The 23,295-nt window shown below is 45.4% G+C and overlaps 2 protein-coding genes across 2 annotated transcripts; one reads left to right on the forward strand and one right to left on the reverse strand.

The window, feature by feature from the left end:
• Positions 1-132: 132 nt before the first annotated feature.
• On the reverse strand, positions 133-18,412 carry LOC133893392 (poly [ADP-ribose] polymerase 1). Its single transcript, XM_062334399.1, has 20 exons — positions 18,139-18,412; positions 17,356-17,405; positions 17,044-17,230; positions 16,072-16,252; positions 15,689-15,986; positions 14,808-15,003; positions 14,571-14,729; positions 13,899-13,959; positions 13,439-13,502; positions 13,082-13,339; positions 3,974-4,211; positions 3,782-3,894; positions 3,623-3,699; positions 3,367-3,530; positions 2,543-2,734; positions 2,329-2,437; positions 1,964-2,046; positions 1,737-1,874; positions 623-805; positions 133-533 (listed from the first exon to the last, which is right to left on the reverse strand). Exons 1-20 carry the CDS (start codon positions 18,280-18,282, stop codon positions 486-488), a joined length of 2,943 nt encoding a protein of 980 aa, XP_062190383.1. The 5' UTR covers positions 18,283-18,412; the 3' UTR covers positions 133-485.
• An 875-nt stretch (positions 18,413-19,287) lies between these two features.
• LOC133892159 (uncharacterized) lies at positions 19,288-20,082 on the forward strand. Its single transcript, XM_062332880.1, has 2 exons — positions 19,288-19,465; positions 19,562-20,082. Exons 1-2 carry the CDS (start codon positions 19,288-19,290, stop codon positions 20,080-20,082), a joined length of 699 nt encoding a protein of 232 aa, XP_062188864.1.
• The last annotated feature ends 3,213 nt before the right edge of the window (positions 20,083-23,295 follow it).

A 23,295-nucleotide genomic window follows, 5' to 3' on the forward strand; every position in this document is an offset into this window, starting at 1 on the left:
CCTCCCAGCACACTTCAGCATGGGCATTGAATTGCTCGGGTTTGTTTCAAACAGAGCTTGTATCGTCTCTGCCCTTGCATAGTTGCATTGGCTACAACATCAGAATCTCTGGCAAGTGGCAACCTTCAGGTATATGACGAACATACAGATCGGGATAGCTTCCATTGCCCTGCTTTATACCCTATACGCTTGGCACTCATGCAACAGAACACGATCGACACGAGCGAAGATAAAGCAGGTGGCGTCGCAACAGTGTCACATTACCCCAAGAGTTAAGCAACTATCAGTCATCTACCGAAGACTAACGCCCGGAAGGATTGTTCGTGCTACTCGCACCGATGCCCAGGCAACATTCCCAAAATGGATCAATGGCGAGCGCCCCATAACCTACCTAAACTACAGGATGATAGGACTGCATATACACATGGAAGACGACTACTACCAAAAGAGACGCTTCAACTAACTCTACTCCTTTAGTCTTCCAGTCACCTCTTGTGATGGAACCTCACCTTCAACAAGAACTGCATCTTCACCTGCCAGAGGGAAGGTTTCATGAAAGATCAGCAGCAGTGTCCAATGAACCGCAAGAGCAAAGGAGTAAGGCAAAAAAATGTGTCTGTACCTGCGATGTATTGTAGACAATATACTCATTGTATAGAAGTTCAGAGTTCCTGATTGATGCTGGCACTGGCTTGCCGCAAGGGACAACAACATCGTCTCTCCATTTCACAAACTCCGACTCCTGCGGCACAGTTTTGCCTAAGCCCTTGGTTGAATGCTTCCCTCTTGGAGGTTTGTCCATGGACTGCAGAAACATGTACGTGATAAGCCAGAATAAACATGAAAAACACAAATGATGACACTAGAATTATAAGTAATGAAAGACCATGATGCACAGGACACATCCTCATCAAGTTACGAGTGTAGGTCTGCATGCAACAATTACATGGTAGTAGCATGTCATGATGGAATCATGGGAACAAGAAAATTCCGCTGGTTTACAATTATCCTTGACCGTTATGAGCATGCACAGGCTTGAGCAATTTTGTCATGAGGTCCTATCGAGCGTATGAAGATAATGGTATCATGTATGTGCTTACTAGCCCCCTAGGAATGACCCTACACTGGTGAAGGCACTGGTACCATAAATTACAGAAGGTACGAATAAAAGTAAAGCTTTGGCACTCTGCAGCATGTACCAGTGGAAGAATTGGATCACAGAACGGACCAAACTTCTAACTCTTGGACCTTTTTTGTTAAAACTGTTGACCAGTGATGCAAATACAGTAACATGTTCAGAACAAATTTAGGGAAGCATGTACCACAGTGGTATGTTGTGAATTGGATCACAGAACAGACCAAACTTGTAAGTCTTGGACCTTTTTGTTAAAACTGTTGACCAGTGATGCAAATACAGTAACATGTTCAGAACAAATTTAGGGAAGCATGTACCACAGTGGTATGTTGTGAATTGGGTCACAGAACGGACCAAACTTCTAACTCTTGGACCTTTTTGTTAAAACTGTTGACCAGTGATGCAAATACAGTAACATGTTCAGAAAAAATTTAGGGAATTGGAGTCTTGACGTATCTATGGTAGTTCATTAATTAGGATCGTGTCTGAGCAAAAATGCTGACATGGCAGATCAAAGCATGCAGATTACTTTCGGCTCATGAAATGCAAGGACAAAAGCTAATATAAGCAATCCCTTTTACCAAGATACTATGAATCTCACCGTGGCTTTCTTTAGTTCATACATGTCTCCTAAAGCAACCTCAGAAAGAAGCATCAAACCGACTGGATCTTTTCTATCCACATAACAATATTGTGCACTCTTGCTTACTAAATCTGCAAAGTAGAGGCCTTTGCCAAACTGTCAAAGTAGCATCACACAATTAAATTCAACCAATCTTTTAGCTGATGCTACAGTAAACACATATATAAAGTGAATAAGGAGCAAACCATATAGCCTGTAACAGGAGCCTCGGGAGGTGCGATTCTTAGCCCTTGACTAAGAATTCCTACAAAATTTGTCAACCTTGAACCTACAAATTGAGTTTTATAGTCATGAGATGGTAGGAAGGGCAAAATCTGCAGAAATGTTCAAGAGACCTTCTATGCTATCAAAGAAAATGCACCTGTAAATTTGTAAATATTAAGATATAGCAGTCCACTCAAAAGAATTAGAAAGGACATAAGCATTTAGAACCAATCAACTGCCTATAAACTATCTGGTCACCAATAACTAATACACGTAAACCATGGCAATGGTTGCACATTGAAGCTATAACGAAATGAAATTTTCTTAATTCAAAGCTATTGCTTACCATGCCATAATAGCATCTTGTTATGCAGATTATTTTTATATCTTGAATACTTATTAAGTTCTCCATCTCGATCAAGTGAAAAGACATCCTCTAGTTCCAGTGACCAGTCCTTCAAAATTAAAAAAAAAACATATCAAAAAGTTTGGCAGAGGACCCCAAGTATAAAGAGAAAATAAAAAAGTTTACTGTTTAGAGAACAGAAATAGCACCATACCTTGTGAGTAGGAGCATGTGTGTTTTGGAGATACCTCTCAACTAGCTTGTAATCTTCACTATCATGAGCCAGCGGGGTGATGTTGCAGTGAAGTTTCATGTACTTATCATCAAGAGACTCATCATTATCACTATCGAAGCCAACTAGTCTGGAAGCAATTTCAATATCCTGCAGAGCTTCAAGCATTTTCACCTGTACATAAGTTACCAGCATGTTAGCCCTGAGAAAACTCTTTGATCATATTCTGGGAAAATAACTACATCAGGAGGAACTTGAGAATCAAGAACATTACAGAATGGACAGAGAATAATCACAAACAGACTAAGGAACTGTGTCAAATGGCACAGAAGAAGCATTATGTGAAGAATAAAAGAAATGACTAGTGTCCTTACTCTACTAGAACTTTTTAAAAATCCTTGCAAGAGCAGACCAGAAAGAAAAAATTGAGCAAAATGTAAGAGACATTGAGGATTCGCAAAATACAATGTGAACATATGTTTTCTTTCACAAAAATAAGTAATTCTATTTGTGGTTCTATTGCATATGATGTACTGCAGAACCTAATCTATTTTCTTGACTCTGTTCAAGCTTTAAGTAACATGTCTAATGTTGCAGCCATCATTACAAGTTCTGAAACATCGATGCATATCACGTAGCAATGAACTCTTAATTGCAGCATTATAGAGGGCATTTTTCACAGAGAAATTATAGCAAAAATGATCTACCATGCATGAAGAAGTTAGCACGAATTAAGAAACATAAGCGTAGGCATAGGACACTTCTTCCAATTTACAGGAATAAAACATAAGGTAATGAGCACATACTTTCATCATCAAATCATCCTCATCCCGTATGATATGAGGATGAATAGAAGGAATAAGAGTGAAAAAACGATTGCTCGAAGCAATAATTAAGCTTTCTCTGACAGCCAGCTCTTGATCACCAGTGTTCTTCAATAAATTCTGTATCTCAGTTAATGCTTCGAATCCTGCACGTAGTGCAGGTAAGCATGTTCATCTCATGATAAGTTTAAAAGATAGGTCAAATAAGTGAGTTCCATGAGGAGCAATATTAGCACACCTTGCTGAATATTTTCCTTGCTTAGCTTCCCAAGAGGCATTTCCGACATATTAATTTCGAATTCCATCATAGCAGCTCTGGAAAAAGGTTGACTTCAGCATTAGAAAAGGAGCAAAAAAGTAAGCGGACACAACATTGAAAAAAGAAGCAAGAATGCACCTATATGCCTCCACGTTGAAAAGCATCTTCATGAGTTCCAGCAACTGAGGAGCAAGAGAACTTTTCATTTCACCGATATCTTTCCCTTTTGGTCTTTGCTTAACACCATAATCCTGCAATGTATTTAGTAAATCAGTTAGAATCCTCAAAAAAAGATAAAACCATGCAGGTAACACATTTTTCACAACATACAATATCAAGTGGATAAAATCTCCCAGGCTGCTTCTGGAAATATGTTTTTTGTTCCCAAGCTTCCCATGGATTTCCAGTCTTCTCAAGAAATAATCTTTTGAATTCGTGGATTGCATCAGTTTTTGACATCTCCTCCAGCTTTTTGCCTCCAATTTGTTCACTTCCAACCCGTCCCCACTTTCGAAACACATAGCATTCAGACCCATCATCTTCTTCAATGACCTGTAGTATGTAGTAGCTTCACAGAGGGGGAAAAAAGAATTGGTAAGAAAGGGGGCAAAATAACATCATAGCATGGAATAACATAACGAATAATGTAGCAAGTAGTAAAATTACAGCAGCCAACTCAGATTTCTTTTCATTTCACTATTGTATTACTTTTTATCTCTGACAGGGAAGGGAATAGAAAATTATGCCAGTTTCAAATTCTGGGTGGCAGTCTGACAGGGAACAAGACTAACTTGAGCAGATGCATACTGGCAGTAGACATAATACATCCATGAATTAAAAGTAGTACCCCTTCCGTTCATAAATGAATGGCGTCCTAGAAAGTGCACAGTCAAAGCTAACTTTGGCCATTGATTTAAGATCTATTTGGATTGGTCCTATGTGCATAATACCATTGGATTTGTTTTTTTCTCGAACACGCAGAAGAACTGCGTGTCATTATATTAAGATAAAAAGATGACCGAGTACAAAGCCGTACCGACGATCGGGTTAGTTTTTAGTTACATTCCGCCTTGGTCTAATAGATGCCACCCCGACCTGGGACTCACTGCATCAAGGTCCTCAGACCAGCTGCTCCCCCCACGCACCATAGCCTAGCTTCCTCGTTGATGTCTCGCAGCAGAGATCTCACCACAGGTCTAGCCCCATCAAAGACACAACGGTTGCGGAGCTGCCAAATGAACCAAGCCACTAGAATCACCAAGGAATTGAAACCCTTACGGAGTTCCTTGGGAGTCCTGCGATATATCAGCCGCCACTGGAAGTCGGTCACAAGAGCTCCTGGCGCCAAGTCCTGAAGTCCAGCACTTTGTAGGGCCTTGAACCAAACTTCCCTAGCAAAGACACATCCTAGGAGAAGATGTTGTATAGTTTCACCTTCTTGATTGCATAGGGGGCAACTCTGTGGATGCTGGAGTCCACGACGCGCAAGCCGGTCTGCCGTCCAACAACGATTAATCGTGACCAGCCAGATGAAGAATTTGGCTCACGGTGGTGCCCAGGACTTCCATATTCTCCTATAGGGTTTGAACTCGATGGCACCTACAAAGAATTGGCGATACGCCGACCGGGTCGAATACTTGCCTAAGGTCGAAGGTTTCCAGAGATGCTCATCAGGGCGATCATCAACCCGTGTCATATCTTGCAGCAAGTCCCAAATTTGCAGGTACTCCTCCAGCGCCGGGAAGGATAGGTCGCTGCTGATATCACTGATCCAAGCACCTTCCCCCAAGGCCACAAAGATTGAACGTTTGGCAATGGCCCTCTTTGGCACAAATTTAAGCAAATTTGGCGCCAAATCCACCAGGGAGCGACCTTGTAACCATCTATCCGACCAAAAGAGGGTTGACTTACCATCCCCAACCACGGAAATCACAGACACTGCAAAGGAATGGGGTGTGATGGCAAACGACTTCCATGTTGATCTGGTTGTGTTTTTTGCAACCACATCCATCTCATCCGAAGAGACCATCCAAGCAACTCGAGATTATGAATGCCGAGACCCCCGAGCTCCAAAGGTCTGCAAACCCGTGACCAGGCGACAGAACAATGCCCGCATGCACACGCTGCCTTCCTTTTCAAAGGAACGCTCTTTGCCATTTGTCGATAGCCTTGAGCACCCACTTCGGCACCTCCAATGCCATGAGAGTATATATGGGGACGACCGTGAGCACGGCGCAAACCAGGACAGCCCTACCTGCTGTATTCATCAAACTTGCCTTCCAGCCCGGAAGCAAATCATCAATTTTATCAACCAGCGGTTGCAGGTCCAATTTGCGGAGCTTGTGAATCGACAGTGGCAAACCCAAATATTTACAGGTTATCATGCAAGGCAGCTCCAACTGCACCAACTCTATATTGCTCTCCGTGCACTGAATCGGCAGCACAAAACTCTTGCACATGTTCGTGTTCAGTAAGGACGCTGCACCATAGTATTCCAGGATGGATTTGGTAATGGACAGGTCATGTGTTGTGGGGTGGATGAACAACACCACATCATCGGCATACATGGATATGCGGTGACCAACATCCTTGCTCGCCAGCGGCAGCAGCAGCCTTTCTTGACTGGCTTTGAGGAACATCGCATTCAGCACATCCATGATAAGAGTGAAGAGCATCGGCGACAACGGATCACCCTGCCAGAGTCCTCGACGGTGTTCAATCACCTCGCCAGGCCAGCCATTGAGCAAGACAAGAGAAGACGAGGATGCCAACAAAGAGCACATCATGTTCCTCCACTTAGGACCAAAGCCCAAGTGAACCAGCACTTCGAGGAGGAAGGGCCAAGACACAGAGTCAAAACATTTGGTGATGTTGAGCTTCAGCAAAACACGAGGCTTCCTCTGATTATGGAAGAATCTAGCCATCTATTGCACCAGGAGGAAGTTAACGTGGATACATCAACCTCTAACGAAGGCGCTTTGGTCCACCGCCACCATTGAAGGAAGCTTCGGCGCAAGGCGGCTGACCTAAGCTTGGTAATCAACTTGGCAAAGCTATGAATCAAACTTATCGATCGGAAGTCGCAGACTTGCACCGCATCCGGCGACTTGGGGATTAAGATCAGCAGCGCGGAGTTGAGAAGGTGCAGCTTCCTTCCATCGCCGCCGTGAAAAGCGTGCAGCGTCTCCATGACATCTTTAATCACGGGCCAACAAGCTTTATAGAATCTCCCGGTGAAGTCGTCGGGGCCTGACGCCTTGTCCGGCGGCAGTCGCTTGACAATCTCCCAAACTTCACTGTCAGAGAACGGCTGATCCAAATCGCTCAGATCAAAATTTGAATGGAGGAAGTACTGAAGGTTCAAGGAGAGATGCCAGTTGTGAGGCGAGCCCAGCAGATCATTGAAGAAGGACCACATGGCACCCTCCTTGTCACTCTGCGAAGTCAAGATTTGATCCCCAACCTTCAGACTAGGCACAAAATTCTTCCGTTTGTGAAATCTAGCGTGCAAGTGGAAGAACGCCGTATTCGCATCGCCCTCCTGTAGCTGAGTAAGCCGCAACCTTGAACGCGCGATGGTGTGCTTTAAGGAGGCCAGTGCAAGGCAATGCCTTTTCAGGCTTCGGCGCAGTCAGCCCTCCAGTTGAGACAGCGCCCTGCTATCTTGCGCAATGTCTAGCTGGTGGAGAACTTCTCACGCCAAATGGAGTTGCATGGAAACGTTGCCGACTCTCCGTTGGCTCAAAGCTTGCAGGCTCCAACTAAGACAACAGAATTTGGAGGCAAGGCGTTGGAACAAACAAGATTCATCGACCCGAGCAGACCACGCCTGAGTCACAGCCTCATGAAACCCATCGAGCCGTGGCCAAAAGCATTCAAAGTGGAAACGTGGTTTCCCCTTAACATTCTCTCTGAGGCCCAATACCGATGGGCAGTGATCCGACACCCCGGAGGCAAAGCTTTGGAGCAGGCATGCCGAAAAAAGGTGCTCCCAATTGGGTGTGCAGAACACACGGTCAAGGTGGACAAGAGTTGGCGAGGAACGCTTGTTGGACCAAGTGAAACATCTACCCAAAAGAGCGATCTCGTGCAACTCCAAATCATCAAGGAGTCGGCGAAAACGACCCATCATAGCTCTGTCAACGTTTGCGTTGTTTTTGCCAGCCGACCTGTAAATCAAATTCTAGTCTCCAGCCACCACCCAAGGGCCCTCGCAGGCGGCACGCATGACCCTCAGCTCCTGAAGGAACAGGAGCTCCTTGTCGAGTTGCGGCCCATAGACACTTGTGAGCCACCACTGCCGACCATCGCCGCACTTGAACACAACCGATACAGAAAAGCAGTCCACACGCGAGGTGGCGGAATAGACATTGTTCTTCCAAGCCACAAGGATCCCTCCGCGTGAACCATTAGCTGACAACACCACCTGACGGTCGAACACCGAACCAAGTGTGGTGAGAAGAATCTTTGTTAGACATGTCAGCCACCTTCGTTTCCTGAAGGCAGACAATATCCGGACTCGATGCGGCCACGACCTCCCAAATTGAATCCCAACATGATTGTTTGTTGAGACCCCACACATTCCAAATTAGAACATTTGCAACATCCATTAGAACCGCCTACGTAAAGACGACCAATCAAAGCATACAAAGCCAAGCAGTCGGTACAGGACCGCAATAAAATCCGCAGATCTCGCCTCTCCGTCCTCCGGCACCACCCATCCAAACAAAGCCACCAGCGCAGCCAAATGGGGCCAGGAGAGAGGCTTGCTAAAGAGACTCGCATATTCATCCTGCGCCTCGGTGCCAATGGGATCACCCTTAGAAATGATGCCAAGCTTTTTCATGAGGACCTCCTGTGCCCGGCGAACCGAGTTGTCCTGGGCAGTGCGTCCTGACTCCGCAATCCGTTTACTCCGTCGGCATGACACCACCGATGCCGTCGAACACCTCGGCCGACGCTTGGGAGGAGGTGGCGCTATGAGCACGGATGATGTAGGTCTGGTCAACTGAGCAAAGAAATCAGCGACTGGAGATCCCGAAGGCGACCACGTTGCAGGCGCAGGTGACGATGGTGTAGACACGAGAACCGTCCTCGAGCGACGTCGACGATAGACCAACGAGCACAGCTTGTGGTGGTAGTTACGTGTAGGGCGATACAACAATGTCTTGGCTCTGGGCGACCACGCTAGCTGAAATCAAATGAGACTCGACCTGATGGACCCTCTTTGGCGGGCACTGGATTATGTCCTCAACTGATCCCTGGGCGAGAGCAATAGGGTCTGGCCCAGATGGCGGGATAGGGAGGGAAGCGTCATGGGCCTTCAGACCAACAGAGGCATTCGAAACTGGTCTCTCCTACCCGTCGTGTGGGATCCCCATGCCTAACGCAAGAATGGGGGAGGCGCGCACGACCCAATTCGTCTTTACCGGGGTGGCAGAGGGAGGAAATGGCTAAGTGACCACGAGGAAGGGCTCCCTTGCCTGGAGGTCCATGATTCCCTCGCCGCCCGCGCGACACACCATGGCCAGGCGCATCAGGGTGGCGCCAGGAAGCAAGCATCCAGATTCAACAAGCATCGGGTCCCAGCGCCGCATCGAAGGGACATTCGAGCAACCTAGCTCATTCAACAACTCCATGGGGGGGGGGGGGCACACCATGCAAACAAAGAGGGCGTGAAGTACACTCCACTGTCATTGGGTCAAAGGAATTCGACACCAGTATTCGATGAACTATGAGGTCCAGGTCAGAAGGAGCAGAGCTTTGGACTGGCTCACCCCGTGAACCAGTCAAGGCGCCTTTGCTTTCTGCTATTCCAGACGTCAAAGCGTGCCCATGCCGGGACGCAGCTCCTCCAACGTTCACGCAACCAAACCTGAGCGAGACTTGCTGGGACCAGACCAAGTTCGTCACCAACGAGCAAGTCATCCGGCCAGGAGCCGACGTCAACGGAACAACGACCTAATGCACAGTGGCACTCACGGCGGCGACTCGAGAACGAGGTGCCCCATCCTAGGCGTTGGGGCCCCCATCAGTACCACCGCAAACATTCCCGCTCACCGAAGGGACATTGAACCTCGTGCGCTTCGGCCATGGCCTGGATCGGCAGTGAGGCTCAAAGCCAAGGTACTCATCGCCGTCGCTATCCCAGGTGTCCGGCGGCGTGCCATCATCAAAGTAGTCTAAATGTCGTGTCCAGTCCTAGATGTCCCTGATGTGAATTTGGACCTTGTAGCAGAGGCAAAGGTTCTTGGAGTGGATGATCTCCTCTGGACGAAGAAAGAGATCGCTTTCAATATATTCCTCCGTCGGCTCGAGCACGACCAAGGTAACCTCCGCTGGGATTAGGCCTGGATCAATGCACCACGCGACCACAAAGAAGCGACCAAAATCTTCCTTGGCGAGAGTCCGGTGTCGACAGGAGGTTGGAGCAGGTAGAACCTAAGATGTGGTCTGCAGTGGAAAGACGCCATGCATGAGCCGGGATCCCCTTGAGGTCGATCAGAACTCGGAACAGCAGCGACTCTAAGGCCGCAGACGATTGGCGAGTTCACAGCCTGAAGTTCAGCCGGAACGGTGAGCCGGGCGGCATGGCACAATGGAGAACCCGATCACGAGACACACGGTCACGGAAGACCAACAGGAAATCCTCCAGGCATCCGCGGTGAACAGAGAACGCGGCACCATCAACATCGAAAGAGGTCACCAAGAGTGTCCGGATCTGGTTAGTGGTCACCGGAGGTCTTGTGCCAACAAGCGCCACCAGCGCGTTAGAGAGGGCGGCCTCCTCTCGGATCAGAGCCTCGGATCTAGGGATGAAGCATACGTGATGACCCAACTCTCAGCCCTGACCGGGTGTGGAGGTCCAGGGAGTGGTGGCGTCGAGGGTGGCAATTCGGCCGCACAGATGGCGGGAGAGAAATCCCGACATGTAGCTTGAGGTAGTAGACGGCGTTAAGGAGGGCACTGACGAGGATGCCGGCGTGGCGAAAGTGGTCGATCGCACAGGAGAGCGGCCCACCGCCTGTAGAACCGAGGCATGGTGATGGTCGTGACGGCCACGCTCCGAGGGCGGAGGAGGGTGCGCGGCATGAGAGATGTGAGGTCCTGGCAGCAACATGGGCGTGGCTCGAGGCCACTTGCAATGGCAAGCTTGATGGCCTTCATGGTGGCACCTTAAATACCTCGACGAATTCCGGCAGACAGCTACCACGTGGTTAGCGGCGAGGTAGTTGAAGCACCTTCCGACCAAGTCCAACGATACCGGTCTTGGAGGCGGTGGTGGCTGAGGGTGCAACATTCGAACCCAACGCTTCTTCTTAGCGACCAGTTGCCACCCATTCGCATCCGCCCCCGAGCAACATGAAGTTTGGCCACGGAGCGACAAGGGCTTGTCGACGACCTGGGGGCGTGACAGAGAAGACGCCCAGGTCAGGATCCGCCGGAGATCGGCCTGGCGAGCAGCATCCAAGAGTACCTTCGACAGTTGGCCACAGCGCTCCAACGAAGGGGTGGCAGCCTTCGCAACCTCTAGATAGGACGGGGCTCGGGACGACAGAGCACCAGAGTTCGTGGACGAGACAGACTGTGGGCTAAAGAGTAGACAGTCTGGAAGCTCCTTCTCAGAGAGTGAGGGCGCATCCAAACACAGGCTAAAAGGGGTGGTGTGGGGATTGAGCACCAGAGTTCGTGGACGTGGCTGGAGTAGCTGCTACCGGGGTGGATGGCGGGTCCCCGAGGGCCACGCCGGTGGGGTGGGGCGGCAGGGCTATGGAGGATGGGTGTGGTTTCGAAGGGGCGACGGAGCGTACAAAACGAGAGCTCTCTTCCATTCCTGAATTTTAACAATTGAGACACCATTGGATTTGCCATGAAAAATATTTTCATAGTAATTCATAACTTTTTATTATCATTTTCATATAAAAAGTGGAGGTGGTTGTCACCAGCCAACCAGAGTTCAATTCTCACCTTCTACATATTAATGCTAGGGTGGACGTCTTTCCCCCTAGTCAAGTTTTTATTTTCAAATAAAAGGAAGCGGTCAAAGTTGCATATTGAAGTATTGCAGACCGTGTCGATGTTCAAAATGCCATATATGTACCAACGGAGGGAGTAAGTAGTAAGACTAATGGATTGAGAAAGAAAGCAAACTAAGCTAAAGGTAGTAACTAGTAAGACTAATGAATTGACAAAGATTGTGAACTACTTGAGCATTATGGCTCCTTAAAAATAAACTAACCGTGTTATGCCCTACATGTCCACCAATATCTACAAAACCAATTATGGTAGCATAAGTCCTTTTGCACTCCTATTGTTTCCATAATTTTTTCAATTAGAGGCAAAACAATGATATAACCAAAACTAGTTGTACTGTCAATAAGAATCAGGGGCTGTAAGACCTCATGAACATGGACAAGGAGAACCATAGCATTGTTCTTTCCTTTTTTGGATTGGTACCCACAAGCACAATTAGGATGGCCTAGAGGCTGAGTTAGCTTGGTGGCTCACATGAATTTGAGCGGCTTGCGCTGGGATTACCTGGCAGCAGAGTTTGTACAGGCAGTGGGGTGTGCAGTGGCCAGAAAACACAAACCAGCCATGCTAGGGTTTGTGCAGAGAGGAGAGGAAGGGGAAGAAAGCTGACATGAAACTGCCACCACATAGGGTTGAAATCTAGGTCGGATTGGCCGCAGGGGGTAAGGTGCTGCTTGGAGGATGTACAAACAGACAATTTAGATGATCAGGGTGAAATTTGGAAACCAAAAATTTTTATGTGGTCATGAACATATTCGAAATTACAATGATTTTTTTTGGGGGGGGGGGGGGGGGTATTAACTAGTAAGCAGGGAATCTAAATATCCGATCAAACTTCTATAGAAAATACAGTACTATAAAAACAAGACTCAGTTAAAGCATATCATTCAGTGGTACTGGAAAGCAACTGTTAGAGCCTCAGTGGTGTGTCCCCCATGCTGCGTCTACATGCATGTTCAAGGCCCACATAGAATAGAGCAAATGCTGGTAAAAGGTGGCTGGCTTCCAAGTTCCAACAAAGGTAAACCTATATCAAGACAACCTGATTACCAATTTGACACTAATGACCTCTCTATTAGTAAAGGTAGGACCATCGACACAGGATAATAACTTTGCAGTTACATTCCTGTTCTGCTAAACTAAAAGTCAGGCCAAATCCACTAAAACTGACAGAAAAGTTACGATGAAGGCATATGGAGCCCAAATCCATTAAATGTAACAGAAAGTAACAAGGACATGAAGGGGATTATGCAAATGGAGAACTTGTTGCGGGTAAATGATAGAAAGAAGCTTCCTGGAGGATTAACTAAAATCGCACTCAATAGTAGGTACTTTATGAAACTACCCCAACAAAAAATACAAGTTCTAAATCTCAGAAGAAAATACTGTGATCGAATCTCCTACCTGTTCACACCTCGTGCCAGGTCAGACATGTTTAGGGTTGTATTGTAAATGCTTTTTCCATCTTCAAGAATATGAGCTGTATCTTGCAAACCAGAGGACTCATGAACAGCACTTCGGCCCTTAACTTTAACAGTGACAATGCCACCTTTTGAGGACTCTAAGGTGTTCTCTACTTTATATAAATCAAATGGAAGCATTCTATTTTTTCTAACGCATTCTCCAATGTAACCTTCCCTCACAATCGGTATCTTCAGCCTCCTGCAAACAATCAAAGGATTCAAACCCCAACAAATGGATATAAGAATACATAAAATTAATAATTGAAAGAAGATGAACAAAGTAAACAATGTGAGAGACCTTGCTTTCCTGACTTCAGCATTCTCATTGTCAAGCTCACCGCATGAAACTAAACAATTGATATCTGCAATGCAAGTATTCCCTATAAGCATAAAGCCCCCTCATTTTTTAAAAACACTGCCAACCTACTTGGAGCATCCAAAGACATATCACGGAAAATTTGTTAACATGGCATCGCCTAAGCACCCTCAGGGAGGACGTTGCACTAGGGTCAGAGTAGTGGTGTGGTAAATGCAACTAATAAACTTGTAGGGGGGTATATGGTAACCTGAAGTGCCTTCTAGGGGATTTGCAATTTTTCCTTTATTCTAAGTAACAATGACCTAACTAAGTCACCCATATCTATTTCATAAAGCAATCTATTAGGCTCCAATGTCATACAAATCAAACAAGAAAAGAAGTTTTATGCCTGAGCTACAAGAAAAGTTAGTTCCAGACAGAAAAGGGAATAGAAATAAACCTTTGGTAACCCTGGCTTGGAAATTGGCACCAGCAAGTTTGAGCTTCTGAATCCATTCATCCTGCAACAGAGAAACCAGAACCATATCAAATTTAGAAGAATAAAAAAAAACAGTTTCAATCACTCTAAATATTTGCATACAGAGCCAGATCACATAAGTCAATTCGACCTCACCATCTGACAGAGGGAAGGAACTTGACATGAAGAAAAGTGACTATATTGATAAGAATATTTAGCCCCCTTCCTCCATTTGCTCATTTTGCACTCTAAACAAAGTCATCATGCATATTCCATGGATTGTTCTAACTTTTGAAAGTTGAAGTTGTTCATGAACTTAGTGAATCAATTGAGTTCCCCATTTTCGCATTTTTCTTTCCTTTTTTTGGGTGTGCATCATGTTTTAGCGATGTACTTTGGTTCCTCCTTAATATAATGACAGGCAGGTCTCCTATTGGTTCGAGAGAAAAAAAAAACATAAGATTTGAGCTTTGCAATGCCAAAGATCAGTCGAGTACATTTTAGCTCTCACATCAAAATATAATGCAATGAATATACACAAACCTATCAATACTTTTAAATTGGATAAAAGAAAAAAGAAATCAACACAGAAAATAACCAAAGATCCTAAAGGATAACAACTGCAACAAAAATAAGTTAATGGAGATTACTTACTACCACTTCTTTAGATTGTCCTACTATAGAAAATCTTAATTTATCCAATCCTTCAGAAGAGAGTAACCAGGTTCGCTGAGTTGCTTTACTTCCAGATTTCTCAGGTGAGATTGGGGGAAGAACTCTCTCAGTTTTTTTTACCTTTTGAGACTTGAACCACTGCAAGGTATACCTATTTGTCAACCATTAACTGCAGAAAAGAAGCATTAAGATAAAGCTATCTTTTACTAGGCATACCTTCAATAGATAATCATTCTTTGTTCCATCAGGAATTTGCCACTTTTTTTTAATGCGTACAGGTTCTGTTGTAGAGTATGTACACTTGGACCACTCTGATACATCACCACTGCACTGATATTGACCATTATAATAGTGCAGGCAGTTAGAACAGACTGGACAAGGACCCAACGCTCCAAATAGCATTCCATCAGCACTGCCAGGATACAAAAGAAAGCATCAAAGTTAGGTACACATACGAAAAGTTATACAGAGTAGAGCATCTGAATTCCGTGCAACAAATACAATAGAGCAATGCCCCAGGCAGGTCTATGTAATCCACAACACATTCTATAAATCCATGCATATACTACTGAATCAAACAAGTAATAACTGCCTTTAATCCAATTGCACATAACAAGCTGAGGTTAGAACTGACAACGAACAAATGCACACATGTAGGCATGTAGATAAGTCATTTGTCTTGGTTTTAGACAATTCATGGGGCACACAGGGCATAAAAACCATACAGAGCGTTCCAGGGAGCTTCAACTGCAAATCAAAGCTAGAACGAATGCTAAACTCTCTAGGAAATGGCGCAGATAAAGTGGCTTCCAAGGTAAGCTAGAGCCTCTTGTGTACTGAAGCTAAAGCCCCAGTCCCCGAGCTCCATTGAGAAGCCAACATTTGGACGATGAAAAGCTCTCCAGAACAGACTTGAAAGTACTGTCTGATTTCATGTGCATATCAAAGACTTGAAGTAAATAAAGGTCCACAAAGAGCAATATGCTATTGAAATAACAGAATCAACATTATATGTCAATTAATCTTTAGCTTTTATTAATATAAGCCAAAGAAACAGATTCTATATGGGAAAAGGAAGAAACAAAATGCAACATTACCAACAATCCAATAGCTGCCTCTCTGGTCCAGATGAATCTTGCTCATTAGCTTCAAGCATATCTCTTAGCTCAGCAGTTGATACATGCTTTTTAAGCTCGTCCTTTAACTTCCAAAGCGTGTCACTTTGCTCTTTAAGCTTTTGTTGGAGATCAGCAGAAACAGCATTGGAATCACATGGGTCAACAAGTTTTCCCTTGTTTCTCATTGTGCCTTCTGATATACTTCCAATTAACTTGGGTGCTTTGCAGTCATGCACATCGTTTTCGCCTTTCTTGCGCTTGGAACCCTTAGTTTGTTCTTGATGACCAAATAAACCAAGTCAGATTACTAAGGGACGTAAAAGAAAGCGGGGCGGGGGTGTCTGATTTCCATGATTTGTTACCTTTTTTGCCAACATCTTTGTTAACAAGATCAAGAACAATTCCTTTATCCTCGTCAGACAAAGTCTCCCAGCCTGAGAATTTCTCAACAGTTGCAGTTGGGGATATCTCGAAGAAACAGTTGACATGGTACCATGGTAGACCCTTGGAACCTTGACCCTCAAGCTTAGCTGAAACACGAACCTAGTCATACATATAAAACTGTTACTAATAAAAATTGAGTATAAAAATTTAGAGTCAAGGCAAAGGTGTTTTACAGCATAAGTTGCTACACAGTATTAAGTATTACTGTATGATTACATATCAAATATTCAATTCTAGACCATTCAATACTTTTCTGTCCAGAATGTATCACAGGATTGAGCATCATTCATTAGAGCGCACAACTAGGAAAGCCACACAAATAAGAAGAAAAAATCAACAATAATTAACTTAGCTACCTGTTCCTACTTTTTCGCATTCTATTTCACTACTTTCATAGGCCACCTTAGCAACAATTCACATAGCCTGATGTAGGATACTGACAGACATTTACAGTTATTTCTGATTCCAGCACAACAGAATAACAAAAACTTCAGTTCTATCAGCAATGTGATGCGGGTAGTACGAGATTAGGGTACAGAAAACAGTGTATCATGTTCGTGTGTTGCAAAGCCACATATCACACAGTTGTAAGTTTAATAAAATGGAAATCGGTTCAATTTATAGGGATGCCAACTGTATGCAATTGCATTAAGTTCAAAAATCAAGAAGGTGAAATTCCTGCCTTTATAACCGCTAGCAAGTCTAAACCCTACCTTAAGACTGCTAATCATTGAAAGGAGGATTCTTTTCATTATCATATTTTGGACACAAAAACAAATCCAGCAATAAATATAGAATTCATGGCGTGATCACAGCATGCATATTGCTTGATAACAATGATACTTCAAAAAACTGAAGATACAAAAGTTACTTAATCAATATTTACGGACCGTTCCTTTTGTAATCTTTTCACTGCATTGTCTGCATGAAGCACGAGCAGATTGAGCAACCACAATAGTACATTTATCGGGAACAGCAGCTGTGGAACTTGTAGCAGCTGAGGCACTTCCAACATAGTTTCTTATCCTCTCCTGGTCATCCCATCTAAGCGCATCTATTCCTTCAACATCATCAACACTGATTGCACATTACGAATCAAGGTCAAAATTTCAATGGCCTATGCTCATAAGATAAAAGGAAATTGAATAATTTTAAAGACCAAATCCTTAAATCGAGGACGACTAGACAATGAAATGACTTACGATTTTATCTGGTTCTTCTTACTGAAGATGCAACTAGCATGGTTCCACATCTGGAAAAGGGGAAACAGGAATATAATAATATTTCTTTGAAGATAGTTGATAGAAGCATCATATAACTCTACCGTCACCAAAAGCAAAATCTATTACACTTTGGACTTACTGCTCTGGAAAGAAGAAAAAAATCTGGTTTATCAAAACATCAACAAGAGATAGATAGTGCACTGCACACTTAATTATATAACTCTAAACAGCAGGGAGAACATAATACCAAGTGAACTATTCGTGTTAAAGAACATGAACATATGAAGGTGGCATCCAGCCCAGAAAATATCTAACGGTCACCTAATTTTCCCCAAAATAATCAAACATTTCTCAATGCGAAAGTTAATCAGATAAATGGATACAATATCAACCCAATGCACCACGAGCACCACATTCCAAAAGGAATTAAGTTTGGTCCAACGCACCAAAATCACGCGAAATTACCACCATGAACAAGGAATCACAAATAAACATAAATCCCTATCACACATCAGACCCCGCAGATTTTACACACCGAATGGCCCCAAATCCGGCACTATCAATACAACTAGCCCGCATTACAAGCACCTCTAGAGTCTAAGAACCAACCAGCAAAAACTATCAACAACGCCAAGCCCCACCAAAACCCTACCCTCCCAATGACCCGAACCCCTCATCAATCGATTAAAAAAAAGATTCATCAATCGATCAAAGAAAGATTGGCGGCGGAGAGGGTGGGGAGCATGGAGAGAAGTTACGGACGGGCATGAATCCGTCGAACTGGGTGGCCTGGACCATCTTGCCGAGGCGGAGCTGGTCCTTGGCGATGGGGGATCTGCATGACTTGCACGAGGACCGCCCGGACTTGGCGTACTCCGCCTTCCACGCCTTCGGCGGCGCCGCCATTCCGTCCGCCGGTGCTGCTCCTGCTCTCCTCTCTCCTCCCGACAGCCGCTTCCTTCCTAGCAGGCCGGACGATGACCCGCGAGGAGGGCGGATTGCACTGTTCAGGACTCCGGGGCCGAGGTGCGCTATGATATTTTGTTAGGATATCTCCAACAGTGTTTAAAATTTTATCTTCTAAAATACTATTACAGCATTATTTATCACTATTACAGCATCTTTTATTCTCTTTATCTCTAACAGAATCTCCTTATTTCATTATCTATATTCTCTTTCCTATATTATAATATTTTACGTCCAACCGACATAACCGCCGTCGCAGCTTCACGTTTCACTGGTTCTACTACGGTCTAACGTTATTGCTACGAAATAATTTAATTAGTCAAGTTGTACATGTAAATGTGGTCGGTATTTTTTCGGTGTTTACTATTTTAGACCTGTAAAATAGCCCTACGCTGACATTCAATTGTGGTATCTTGCACTAGAAGGAAGCTTCCAAAGCAAGGAAGAAACCAGCTTGCGGGTGAAGCCTCCGAAGTAGTGGCTTGTAGGGGAAGGCTAAGCAGTGTCTTCCCTTGGAAGGTTCGAGCAGGCACTATATATAGGATGAAGAGGACCTCTCATTTGCAAGCCACAAAATGGAGCCTCGTGCAGCCTGGAAGCAGTATCTGAGAGAGCTATGTTTCTCCAATAATTCTTCCGATAAGGAAGATGATTTGGTCCTAGCGACTCTTACCGCATGGCATGCGGACGTCGAAGCTTCTCGCAGAGGGCCGTGGGGCAGGTCCGTCCCCAGGCACCGGCGCATACACAGGAATCGGATGGAGGGCCACAATCGGTTGTACAACGACTACTTTGCAGACTCCTCAGTGTACCTCGACTACATTTTTCATCGCAGGTAACATTGTACATTGGGGTATCCGTTTCAAAGTGGTACGTACGTACGATGCTCGTGCAGATTCTCTGGACGAGTGCCTCTGGCTAGGGGAGAGCACCATCATTAAGAGCATGAGGCGGTTCGTGCGTGCTATTGTCGAAGTGTTCGGTGACGAGTACCTCCGTGCTCCGAACGAGGAGGACACTGCTCGATTGCTGGATATGAACCAGCGTCGAGGGTTCCCCGGGATGCTTGGAAGCATTGATTGCATATATTGGAGGTGGAAGAACTGTCCCACGGCGTGGTCCGGTTCTTTCAGGGGCCATGTCAATGCACCGACTATCATTCTAGAGGTTGTGGCGTCGTAGGACCTATGGATTTAGCATGCCTTCTTCGGAATGCCAGGTTCATTGAACGACATCAATGTGCTCCACCGGTCACATCTCCTCGACAACCTTGCTGCCGGTGTAGCACCCAAGGTACACTACTCCATTAATGGACACTATTACACAATGGGGTACTATCTTGCAGACGGCATCTATCCGGAGTGGGCGACGTTTGTGAAGCCCATACAAGCTCCAGTTGGCAGGAAGCGGCAACACTTCGTGGTGCAGCAGGCGGCTGCACGAAAGGATGTTGAACAGGCATTTGGAGTATTGCAGTCTCGATTTCCCATAGTCCGTGGAGCTGCGAGGTTCTGGGATCAGGAGACCCTGAATGACATAATGACGGCCTGCATTATCATGCACAACATGATAATCAAAGATGAGAGACCGGAAGGGGAAGTCAAATATGTGTACGAGGGTTTGGGCGAGGACGCGGTGCCGTCCCACGAACCAACCCCCCCCCCCCACTTGAAGCATTTATGCAAAGGTATGGGCGAATTAGAAGCCAACCGGCTCATCATCAACTCCGGGACGACATAGTTGAGCATCTTTGGCAGCTCTACAGAGGAGAGTAGGCCACACCTCGAGTACTTTGACGAAATAAATGTATTATGTTTGGACATAGTTATCTTTTCACATTTCGTACTTCCGTAGATGCTTGTTGCTAAATTTCTATCAGTTGTATTAAAAATCCACAATCGGTGGTCCTAATGAAAATGTTCTATTTGAATTCCTAATGGCATGTATCAAATTGAAATGGCAACATCTAGACGCATCTGCCCACCATGTGAAACAACATCATACAGGCAACCATCCAGGCAAGCAGCCCTGCACACCAAGTCATTGCAGCATCATCGAGGCATCCAAGGTAACATCCAGGCAACCATCCAAGGCATCATCCAGGCAAGCATCCAGGGCATCATACAGGCAACCATCCAAGGCCTCATCCAGACAGCATGCAGGCGCATCAGCCCTGCACAGCATGCCGAACACAAGGCTGCATCTTCACCCAGTTCCAGAAACAGATGCAGAACGAAATGGCAAGAGAAATGCTGATAGTTGTAGAAACCATACAAAGGTGTACTTTATACAGCAGGACAACATTGACAATACTCACCTGTATGCGGTGGAACCAAAGAAAATGTATGAAACATGACTGCAGTTCAATTACTTGAAGTTCAAAGGTACTATGGAAATGAAGAAAATGTATGAACCATGACTGCAGTTCAATTACTTGAAGTTCAAAGGTACTATGGAAATGAAGAAAATGTATCACATAGCTGAAAATTTTATGAACTCAACGAATACAGGAACCTGCATATTAAAGTACTTAATGAAACATGTCTTGATATTGGCCGGCAAGCCTCAAGGGGTAGATGCAGCACGGCGAGCAGCAATAATGCTTTGGCGCAGGCTCTTGTAATATGCTTGTTGGTCCTCATCCATCTGCGAAATGTCCATGTTCATTATTTCCCTCTCCTCCTTGATCTTTTCCCTCTCCTCCTTGACCTTTTCCAGCTGCACACGATCCTCCTCAAGGCGTAACCTCTGCTGCTCAATTCGAAGCATCTCTGCAAATCGCTCAGCTCGTTCCTTCTCAAGTTTCTCCTTCATTGCAATTTGTCTGTCAAACATCTCTATCACGGGTGTTGAGGTCGAGTTCGACGAAGACAAACCGCGAGCGAGCTCCTTGGCCTTGTTGCAGCCTGCTGGCCGCTTCTGCCGTGTGCTAGCACTGGTAGGAGTGGCAGTAGGCTCGTCCCCTTCGTTGACGCCGGGAGAAGACTCCCCGTGCTGCGTAGATGCCGGGCTTGCCACTAACGCCGTCTTCTGCTTCTTGTGAGACGCCTCTAATTGCCATTTCGGATGATGACGTAACTCCACCTAGCAAGGCAGTAATATGAACTCCTTCTTTTCCACTGATTGGAACATCTGACATCCCGCCACAATCTGAAAAGGGAACAAGTCCGTAGTTATTCGACGCATTCACTGCAGGTACACGAAGCACATTAATGTTGCTTACCGTGTCTGGCTCCGTCATCCCACTCCTCCTATTACGGAGGGCCTTAGCATAGTGGCCGCAGAACCGCTGCACCATGCCGTTGATGAAGGTCCACCTTCCCTGTAGAGACTTCTTGTTGCGTGTGCTATGGAAGTCCTTGTGCTCGTCGAAAAATGTCTCGATCCTCTACCAGAAAGCCCCCATACTTTGGTTGCTCCCCACCACGGGATCCATACTCACGTTTAGCCACGCCTTCACAAGATGAAGGTCCTCCTGGATGGTGTAACTGCTTCCATGACCACCTACAGCTGGTAAATCTCCCTGTCCTTCCAGTTGCTGCTCTTGTGCCAAAGGAGGCTGGGTCCCGAAGATGTCGTCCTGGGTAGGCGACATAACATCATCCCAAGGAATCTCATCTTCGTCACCACGAAGAAATAGGGCGTACTCCATAGTGTCCCTGCAATGCGTGACAAACGCGATGAAATACAAGAACCCGGCCCATTAGTTGACAAAGACAGTACCCATTCAAAGTTAACCAACAGTAGATTCGATTATCAGAGTACAAACCACCAACTAGTTCGGCCACTACACTCCACAAAGCTTTACCACATACCTTACAATAGAATACATGATGCACTTCACTGAAGACACCAAGATCTATCGGATTCTACGGACATGGACTCCACTGAATCTCTGCACAACAGGTCATCGGGGCTCCAATCCACAAGAACAACGTCATCGTCGTCAACGTCCTGTGAACCGGACCCTTCATCTTCTACATTACAGCCCTGCAAGACTTATTTTCCCTCGCCTCCGGTCCGCAACGCATCTTCAACTTGGAAGACGAGCTGCTCCAAGTCCCCCGCAATGTTGTCTACCTGAAGCAGAGCTCGATTCAGGTCGACATCAGCGGGGGTGTTCTCCGTACTCAAATTGTCCTTCACCACGTTCTTCAACTCGGCTGCCATTTGTTGGACATGGTCCTGCATTTTTGAGACAAGAGCGGCAAGCGAAGCAGTGTCCATCTACAACCAACGACAGGGATGCCTAAACTGAGAAACTAATATTCACTAGAAACCAAGGATATGTTATGTACATGTCGTTGTCAAAGATCAGTACAGGTTGATGAGCAACTAAATTGCCGGCTTTATTTGCAAAAACCCGAGCTCCCACTATAGGTACCAGGTAAACACGACAGTTTATCATCCTAGGAAGAAGGAACCATGTTGCTTCCTCTACATATACAGAATTAAGGGCATCCAGTTCATGACCTAACACAATGTGGCAAATATATTGATCTTCCAATGCATTACAGCTTCCTATCATGTAGAGGAACCAAACCGTGTACACACATCTACATTACAACAACTGGCACATTTTCCCTCCTAGGACCACAACTTTCCTATGGACCTAACCTTTGCCAACAAGCAATCCTACCAACCATACAAAGACCATAGCTCAATTACAACCATACAAAGGTCAATTGCAATTCCTACAAACTGAACAAACACTGCAGCACGATTTGAATACATTGATCATGGACATCTAGGTTCATTGATTCAGTCGAAGTGGCATACAACAATCCTATCAAAACAACCGTGCCACAAAAGAATCCTACACTCTGTTGGATAGAGATGCATCACCTGAAAATATAGGCATACAAAGACCATAGCCATGCCAACTATCTGAACATTTGCTGCAATGAAACACATTGTTCATATACACATACATTCAATTCGATAGTAGATTGT

This window comes from Phragmites australis, chromosome 15 (assembly GCF_958298935.1).
Source record: "Phragmites australis chromosome 15, lpPhrAust1.1, whole genome shotgun sequence".
NCBI lineage: Eukaryota > Viridiplantae > Streptophyta > Magnoliopsida > Poales > Poaceae > Phragmites > Phragmites australis.

What these genes read in the sequence shown, in the direction of transcription:
- LOC133893392 (XM_062334399.1), bottom strand. Translation starts at nt 18,282, where the DNA reads ATGGCGGCGCCGCCGAAGGCGTGGAAGGCGGAGTACGCCAAGTCCGGG. An exon ending in TTCAACGTGGAGGCATATAG is followed by an intron (nt 3,700 to 3,781) that starts GTGCATTCTTGC and finishes ACCTTTTTCCAG; the next exon opens with AGCTGCTATGATGGAATTCG. An exon ending in CACATGCTCCTACTCACAAG is followed by an intron (nt 2,438 to 2,542) that starts GTATGGTGCTAT and finishes TTAATTTTGAAG; the next exon opens with GACTGGTCACTGGAACTAGA.
- LOC133892159 (XM_062332880.1), top strand. Translation starts at nt 19,288, where the DNA reads ATGAGGCGGTTCGTGCGTGCTATTGTCGAAGTGTTCGGTGACGAGTAC. An exon ending in CTGTCCCACGGCGTGGTCCG is followed by an intron (nt 19,466 to 19,561) that starts GTTCTTTCAGGG and finishes TCGGAATGCCAG; the next exon opens with GTTCATTGAACGACATCAAT.